The 9845-nt window shown below is 36.7% G+C and overlaps 1 protein-coding gene across 1 annotated transcript; it reads left to right on the top strand.

The window, feature by feature from the left end:
• The first annotated feature begins 7211 nt into the window (after positions 1-7211).
• On the top strand, positions 7212-9623 carry LOC133690583 (9-cis-epoxycarotenoid dioxygenase NCED2, chloroplastic-like). Its single transcript, XM_062110844.1, has one exon. It carries the CDS (start codon positions 7397-7399, stop codon positions 9194-9196), a length of 1800 nt encoding a protein of 599 aa, XP_061966828.1. The 5' UTR covers positions 7212-7396; the 3' UTR covers positions 9197-9623.
• The last annotated feature ends 222 nt before the right edge of the window (positions 9624-9845 follow it).

The raw sequence follows: 9845 nt of genomic DNA, 5'->3' as shown, positions 1-9845 counted from the left end.
TAGTGCACCAGTAGGTATATAATTTTTTTCCCAAGGACCTACCATATTTCCATCTTATTAATATTGTATAGGGGATATTTGTTCCTTATTAATATTGTGTAAGAGATATTTATTCATCATTAATACTATTAAGAGATAATGACTCTCTAGCCTCTTCACTTTAGTAAAACAATAAGGTCTAGAAGTTATAAATACCTCATGAACCACTTAGGTAAAGGGTTCACAATTTATATTCTCTAGATGCTAATACTTTTAAATTTCAAAGTATTTATCATACTAAAACAAGAACAAATATTTTTGTTCTTAGAATATAATGATCATTCTTTTATTTATTATAATCTTTTTATTAAAAGTTAATAATTTTATCATTTGAGTGATCTTAAGCCCCATTAAAATAGATTGTTTTGTTGGTATTTTTTTACTACCTATCATCCACTTTTTAAGTATGAAGAATGAAATATTGACATGAATATATAATTATTTATTGTCCAAATATCTAAAAATTTTATTTCTAAATATATTAGATTTTAAAAGATTATCATATCCAGAAGAAGAAAGCAAAGTACTTAAAAGTTAGGTATCACCTAGCTAGCTAGGTAAGTGGGACGGGTGGACAAATTCAGTGAAAGGTCCAAGTGGCTATTGTCATGACCTGTGACAGCCTGCCACCTAAGTAAAATTCCAAGTAGGATTGTGGCCGATTTCGACACCTGGTAGGGCTGACTTGGTAAGGTTCTAGATTGACCAACCTTCTGCATAAACACATTGGCATTATGTGTTTTGTATAATGCAATCATGTTATGTTTTCATCATGAACCTTTCTTCTTTCTGAATTATACATACCTGCATGTGGCAAACACATAAAGGCTGTTGATGGCTCGTAAACCACCCAATTGGAATCCATGGATCCAGATTAATTAACTTCATAGACGTAATCAAGTGATGAATCTCTTCTTCCTTTGGATCCTTTTCTTTTCTTTTTCTGGTGTATATGGAAACGTTAAGAAGAATAAGAATCATGCAATGGAGCCGGATTGCAAGGTTATTCAATAAAAGAGATGCAAAGCAGTGCAATATTTGGGAGCCAAGCTAGCTATTATAATGATTGGTACATATCGTTTTGTATTTTAATTTGCTACTGACCGAAACTTGGGACAAATTAATGCTTGTATTTGGCGACAAGCCATCAGTGAGTCCTTGTCTAATTCTCATTTTCAAGTAGTGTCAACAAATAATAATAATCTTTTCTGTATACAGAGAAAGAGACTCCCACTCTTGGTTTCAGGTATCCAATCACCTCACATCTGCTCTCCTTTTTATTGTGCCTCCATGTGCCTGATCCCAAGCACAATCCTTTCAAATGGGCCATTGAGAGAGACCATTTCTCGACACCTGATCTCTCTCTCTCACACGAGAATCTTATCCTGCCTCATTGTCTTCCAGTTCTATGAGCAGTAGTTGACACATTGTGAAGAATAAGGTTTAATGTTCTGCTACTTTCATCATTAATGTTTTTATCTTCACAGGTCATTGAGTCTTCTCTCTATATGTTATGTACATGGGAGAATCATGCAATGCACACATATACAGTAGAACTAGCAGGAAGGCATGCATGCACCGGCCCGTTGTTTTCTTGAACCTTGCAGCCTTCCATTTAGGCAAAAGAAACGGCAATTAATTGAGAGATTAACGTTCCATGTAGCCAAAACAAACAGCATTAGTTGATAGATTAGTGCCACTAATTACACAAAAAAAGGGGTCCTGCCAGGTTCGTTGGTCTAGGCAGTTAATCAGTTTTTTCAGGTAATGTCGGTTGGTCCAACGAGGTCAACGAAATGGCAGCTTCAATTGTTTTTGGGATAACATGTCCATGACCACCAGAGACACTAACCTTCCATGCTACCCATCTGAAAATACACAGGAGGCATCTAGCTATTGTTATAGATATAGAAATGGCAACTTGCATAAAGAACCTCAATTAACTAATCGAGAATTAATGACACACATCCAGCAAAATAGAAGTTGCCTTTTAAGATTTTGGCGGCTATTTGTATATGTTCTTGTGTCTCCTCATAAATTTTGTTTCTTTTGGGCACATGACGATGGTCGATTATAGCTAGAGTCGACCATTTGCAATCAATATCATCGTCAAAGATCATGTTCAAACGAAACGATACAAAAGCTAAAGAAAAGGGAAATATATATATATATATATATATATATATATATATATATATATATATATATATATATATATATATAATATTGGAGTTTGAAGAATATTTCAAGATTCGTAACCCAACTACTACGCATTGCTGTTTAATTTACCCTAATTAAGATTAGCCTAATCTTACCTTCCAAGTCTTCGTTAGTTATAAAATACAGGGAGAAATAAATTATTAGCATTCATAAACAAGAACTTCATTTTCCCTTTTCCACTGACCAATGCTAACAAGTTAATTAAAGGGAAGAGAAACGATCGAATACCACCAATCTTAATCAATAATTTCTTCCATTAATTCTTTGTTTTTTTTTTAAAAAAAAAACAATAATGGATCAAGATCAATATTGTCTGGCAAAAAAAAAACAAAACTTGAGCATGTGGCACCATGTGATCAATCACTACCTTACACATATAGAGTGCCCAAATGATGTGGTCCCGGCACGTGTTACATGCATGTGTGCTGCGACCTTATGAATTTAAATTCTGTTTATTTTTGTCAATGAAAAATGTTTTTAAAAAAATTTAATTTTTTTATTGTTATAAATTTTTTTCTGATGTTTTTAGATTGTTTTAATATGTTAGTGTTAAAAAAATTTAAAAAATATTATTTTAATGTATTTTCAAGCAAAAAACACTTTTATATAAAAACAACCACTACCACACAATACCAAATAAACACTTAACATGGTCACAGTAGCATATATATAATCATTATACAACTTAAATATGGGTCCTTCAACATTCTTGATTAATTTCAACCATCAAAGATGTACACTTCTCATATAGAGGCCTAGGTTTAATCTACATGCATCTAGTGCATTGAAATGAGGAAATATATCAATGTATTTCAAATATTTATGTTGTTTAATGTTCCTTCTTTTCTTGATTTAGGGAAGGTTTGAATGGGCACACGTGACTATATAATCATCAATTCAATCCATGATACCTGTCTAGTTCCTTAACTACATATATCATGAGGGCCTTGTCTCAATATGTATGTATGTATGTATGTGTACATACATATATATATGTATACGTATATATATATATAGAAATCTATGTATATATATAAATTGAAATCCCCAAGGGACATGAGATATGTGAGGACTTAATTCTGGAAAATTATAGGAATTTACTTATAATCAATCAAACATTTCAAGCCTGGTAAATTCCTGATAATAATGTGATTTACTCCATGCATGTCGGCTGCGTATTAATGATGTTGATTTTAAAGTAAAATCACGTGAATTGCCCACTTCTTATGGATCGCGGGCATCAATAATTTATTAGCTCATATTAATTTAATTATCCAATTATGCCTAAACCAACCTCTATTTGATCGTGCAAATGCAGTTTATATGTATCTGCACAGATTAATATCACATATAACTTCATGCTTCAATTACTCTAAGTATAATTTATGAGAAATAAAAAGGTATAACTCAACTAGTTAGATTCTAAATTTATTTTTTAGAAGTTACCAGTTTAAGTTTTATAAAATTTAGAGTCATTAAAAATTTATATAATTTTTAATTTTAAAATTCATAAAATTAATTAAGATACATATAAATTATTCTAAATATTCATATAATAATAAAAAAAATAAATGAGAAATGGAGTGTAAATGCAGTTAATTAAGCACAAGAAAATTGAATGACATCAGAGCAAAAAATCTGGTCCATGTGGTGAGATCATACGATCTCTCCATGGATCGCACCTCGAAATATCTATGAAGTTTCTCTGATTGGGTGAAGTGACCAGCCACGATCGACATGCACCCACTTGTACCTGTCTCTAGATCATAGAAATTATGTACGCACAGAGTTGAAAAGCAGAATAATTTTTATCACAAAGAAGTGGTCGGCTAATGGGCTAGCCTAGCTATATGTAGCAACAGCTTCGACATGTCCCAGTATATTGTACTACGTCCTGCTCAGCTAGCTAGCTAGGCCTAGCAATTGTGGAATCATGAGATCAAAAGGTTGTGAAAATGTAACACTCGTACGAAGCACAAAACCAAAAAGAGAAACAGCACATGTGTTTTTCTGCATCCATCACTGACCTGAAACATGTAGTTAATTTCTCTTTGCAAGGTCAAGGGTATCAGTGGGGTAAAACCCATCATTGGCTTTATTGATAAAAACCTGCCGACGCCATTGTTTTACTTTTTGTAACCTAATTAAGTAATAAGGAATACTTACTAATTAAGCACACAAACCTTGATCACAAAGTTGATAGAATAACAAGTAAAGCAATTATAAATCCGACGAAATAATCAAAAGTTGCAGAAAGAAGGTGCACTATTGCAGGTAGTTAAACCCAGTCTTTGTATTATTAGGCTTAATTGCAAGCTAGTAACGATATTATAGTAGAAATTCTCCCCCCCCCCCCTTTTTTTAATCCCTTACCATGTATTAAAAATTAGGGATCTGATCACTCGCAAGTTTGTCGTCCTAGTCAGCAGCCCATACACGTAAGGAAGCTTGTGTCTATATATTAAAGATCTGGCATATACCAAAGAGGATCATCTCTATCGATCATCAATTCATCCATTAATGTCTCGTAATATTATAGTAATGAATAAAATATTATGCTCTTTTAGTGGTCTGGGGTCATCCATGACATTAACGAGACTAATCCCACTAATAATATAATGCTATTCTTCATATGAAAGAGCATGAATGGAGGATACGGCGGTTAGACCAAGATAATAATAAACAATGGCGAGCTCTGTGTAATTAGTTGATGAAAATGGAATCTGTACCTACAACATCATAACACAAGAATTAATATTTAGTAATTATATATATAATCGGAAGAACATTTTGAACATTATTTTGCTGTGAGGAAGAGGAGAAAAAATCTTTCTGGAGGAGATATGCTAACATAGAATAGAGAGGCAGAGCCATTAAATAGGGCATCTAATCATTACAGTATTTTCAGGATAGATATCTCACATGGGGCAGGAGAGATTTAATAATACCCAGCTCTTGCTGCAATTTTTGTTTCTTAACGAACCAAACTTCTACCTATACCTAGTTAATTAATATCCAATGTTTTAGATTGGTTTTGGTCCACTGGCAGGTTCTAGACCATGGACGTAGCCAGTTTTTCTACAAAGTTAAGGAATCCTCACTTCCCTAGAAAATCACTGCCTTGCTGTAATTATTTGAAATTTATGGCCGGTCGCCTGGCCACCTCCATTTTCTTGGAATATTAAACTAATATTTGTGAGGATAAAAACAAAGAATATTAACTTTTGAATTTTATGAGGATCTTTATGAAATTTTGGGATGTGGGGTTCCCACCATTTGCAACGCATGAATATATATGCAGAATACTTTTGGATTTTACACAAAAGAAAAAAAGATGTATCCTTTTACTCGTGCTTAATTAAAAAAAATGTGGCTTGCAAATTAATTATCAATGATAAATTTAAAAACATTAATAATCTCAAACAATCATTTTGTGTTTGATATCATGAAGGATAATTGGGATTCTTTCTCTAATGATTTAATTAAGACTCTACACTCTACATAATTAAGTGCTAGAGATTTCTTACATATATATTTCAAATGCTCTTTCGAGAATCTATAACGGGGACAGTATTTGTTGGATCTCTGAATCTATTACCAAGAATTCAGAAACACCCTTTAAAAAAAAAAACACAGAGATCCTATGCGCTACCTTCTGATGATGGCCACCATTGTAATATGTCTTAGTTTTGCTTCCCAAATCAGCTGAAGCTCAATTTTCCTTTGGGAATCGGTGCCTTTAATCACCACACAGTGCATGGCACAGGAGTTTCCCACTGCACTCTCCATTCCCTTAGATGAAGTCTAATATCAACAGAGTTATTGATATAATAAATATTCTCCAATATTCTTACTTGAAACTCTTAGGAATGCAATTTCATGCATGGCCATCTTGATGTGAGTAAAGATGACAATGAATTATTGTTGAAAAGCAGAAGAAAGAAAAGATCTTTACATGCTTAGGGAGAAATTGAACCAAATCCAAACGTATGAGGTAGAAAATTCTGTGTGGTACTGTCAAGTAGTTTTACGCGAAACAAGAGATGATGACAATAAGTGGAGCAGGAAACAACAACAGTGGCAGCAATGGATCGATTTTCTTTGCATTTGCCGTGAGCACAAAGCAGAAAAATGTGGGATGAGAGGAACATTCACTCAGTAGGAATTAATAATAAAGTGGGAAATAAAGATTAGATCATTAATAGATAGATAAAAACTGGAATTGGGATTGGGAGGCAAGGCGTGTGGGGTATGTGAAAGGTGACCTAAGATTTTCGTTGTGAAGTTAGCGGCAGCACAAGAAAGAAAGAGCGAGCCACGTGTAGAGGCAGGTTACTCTTGGAAGAGGCAAGAACGCGGGGTTAGACGTGTTCAAAGGGACCAATAAGCCATTAACGTACCTCCCCACCAAGGCCCCAATCAATCCTAACGCCCCATTACCATCAACCCTCCCCTCCATTAACAGTACACTATTCTTCCATAATGGTCTTCTAACAAGGAAAAGGAATTTCTCCTCTTTTTATTATATTATCATCCTTCTATTGGATTGGCCATACTGGGTTTTTTTTGTCATGTGTAGTTGTTTTCTCGAGGAGCAAGAAGCCCTTTTCCGCTCTCTCTTCTGGTACTTGTTGGTAGCTAATATGAAATTAAAAAAAAATGATATATAGTAGTACTATTAGTGTCATTATGCAAATACACGTACATAAAAAAGGAATTTTATAATAGAGAAAGATAGTGAAAAAGAGGGTGGTCGTGTCAAAGTCTTAAGCAGCTATGCCCCGCAACCCCCACACTTTATCACTTCGTCAATCCCTCCCTCCCTCCCTCCCTTTGAGCTCTCTTTCTACTGTTTTACAAGACACGTGTTGATCTAAAACAAGTTCCCGGTGGACCTCCTTCCCTCTCCTTTCTCTCTATATATACCGCTTCCCTCTCTGCCATCTCTCCTCAGATCAGCTCACTCCCTCCCTCCCTCCCTCCCTGCTCTCTCTCACACAACTCCTTGTTTCTTTGAACCAAAAGCAAACAAGACCGCTCTCGCATCCCAACAAGGCAGCGCACCAAAAGAAAGAATACCCTCTTCCTTACACCAATCACAGCTATAGCTCAAGCAACTTTGCCAAAATAGAGAAACATGGCTTCAACAGCAACAGCAGTGCCTACAACCTTGGGCTCCTCATCATTTTCGTCTTCTTTAAACAGGCCTGGTAGAAAGCCCAATGTCAACATCAAGTGCTCACTCCAAACTCCCTCCATTCTCCATTTCCCAAAGCAATCCACTGCGTGCACACCATCTACAACTATCCCCAATCCCACCACCAGACACCCAAAACAAAACACGCCCTCTCCTGTTGTGGTTGTGCCCCAAAAGCAACAGCCGCAAAAACAATGGAATTTCTTACAAAGAACAGCAGCTATGGCTTTAGATGCTGTTGAAACTGCCTTGGTTTCACATGAACGTCAGCACCCTTTGCCCAAAACAGCTGACCCCAGAGTCCAAATCTCTGGCAACTTCGCTCCGGTACCGGAACAGCCCGTCGTTCACAATTTACCGGTCACCGGGGAAATCCCAGATAGCATTCAAGGTGTTTATCTAAGAAACGGAGCCAATCCACTCCACGAGCCAGTAGCTGGTCACCATTTTTTCGATGGTGATGGCATGGTTCATGCTGTTCAATTCAACAAGGGCTCAGTCAGCTATTCTAGCAGATTTACTGAGACCAATAGGCTAGTTCAAGAACGTGACTTGGGACGTCCTTTATTCCCAAAAGCAATAGGTGAGCTACATGGTCATTCAGGCATAGCTAGACTCTTGCTTTTTTATGCCCGTGGAGCTTTTGGTATTGTTGATCCTAGCCATGGAACTGGTGTTGCAAACGCTGGTCTTGTTTACTTTGATGGTCACTTACTTGCAATGTCTGAAGATGATTTGCCATACCATGTTCGTGTACTGCCCTCTGGTGACCTTAAGACAGTTGGTCGTTATGATTTTGATGGTCAGCTTAAGACAACAATGATTGCTCATCCAAAAGTTGATCCAGTTTCAGGTGAATTGTTTGCACTTAGTTATGATGTTGTTCAAAAGCCTTACCTCAAGTACTTCAGATTCTCCCCGGATGGAAAAAAGTCACCTGATGTTGAAATCTCACTTGATCAACCTACTATGATGCATGATTTTGCAATCACAGAGAGGTTTGTTGTGGTTCCTGATCAGCAAGTTGTGTTCAAATTGCCTGAAATGATTCGGGGAGGGTCTCCGGTGATTTATGACAAGAATAAGATGGCAAGGTTTGGGATTTTGGACAAGAATGCCACTGGTGCTTCCAATATGAGGTGGATTGAAACACCTGACTGCTTCTGTTTCCATCTTTGGAACGCTTGGGAGGAGCCCGAGACTGATGAGGTTGTTGTGATTGGATCATGTATGACCCCACCAGACTCCATTTTCAATGAATGTGATGAGAGTTTGAAAAGTGTGTTATCAGAAATTAGGCTCAATTTGAAGACTGGCAAGTCAACTCGCCGTCCAATCATGTCTGAAGCTGATCAGGTCAATTTAGAAGCTGGAATGGTGAACCGGAACTTGCTCGGTCGAAAGACCCGGTTCGCATACTTAGCACTTGCTGAGCCATGGCCTAAGGTTTCAGGTTTTGCTAAGGTAGACCTCTCAACTGGGGAGGTACACAAGCACACTTACGGAGACCAGAAATTTGGCGGAGAGCCCTTGTTTCTTCCACGAGACCCCAATTCGGAGAGGGAAGATGACGGGTACATTTTAGCTTTCGTGCATGATGAGAAGGAGTGGAAATCGGAGCTACAAATTGTGAATGCAATGAATTTAAAGTTAGAAGCCACAGTGAAGATTCCATCTAGAGTTCCATATGGTTTTCATGGCACATTTATTGGTGCCAAGGATTTGGAGAAGCAGGCCTAGCTGGGATGGTATAGCCTGGTGTCCTGTATCTAGTTTTTTTGTTGGCAGATTAGAGAGAGGAGATTTTTCCAGAGGGATGCTTGCAGATACGTCCCCGGAATCTGCTTCTCTATACAGTATCATCAACAACCCTGTTCCTGGGTTATGTTTCAGCTTTTTTTCTTTGGTTATTTTAGAGTGAGAGGTTTTGAGGGACCAGCTTGTAGCTTTTGGGTGTAGGTAGATTTGGAGCTCAGCTGGTCGTCTTCTTATTCTTTCACTCTATTATGTACATGAAAAGAAAAAAAAGGAGGTATTGTGTATTTACAACAGCATATGTATCGAATCTCCTCCCCCCTGTTAATGTAGATCTCTGTTCTCTCTGTTTCATTCTCTTCTCACTTGTAAATTCTGCAGTTGATTTATCCAATTTCTTTTTATATAGTAATCAGTCTTCTTCCTTTCTCAAGATGTTACAGAGTGATCAGCATTGGCACAATGAAAACGAGGATTTCTATTCATATTTCCACTCCTTCACCAAATATGAGCTACCCTTACAAGTTAGCCTCCCACCCCTAAAATGAACCAATGACAGTCCAAGGCAAGACAGATCGCAAAAAGTATTCAAATATCAAATGAGTTTTAATAAGAAAATCGGCCTAAGTTAGGT

This window comes from Populus nigra, chromosome 1, assembly GCF_951802175.1.
Source record: "Populus nigra chromosome 1, ddPopNigr1.1, whole genome shotgun sequence".
NCBI lineage: Eukaryota > Viridiplantae > Streptophyta > Magnoliopsida > Malpighiales > Salicaceae > Populus > Populus nigra.
The sequence above is the reverse complement of the archived record's forward strand: the minus strand, read 5'-3'. Positions and strand labels throughout refer to the sequence as shown.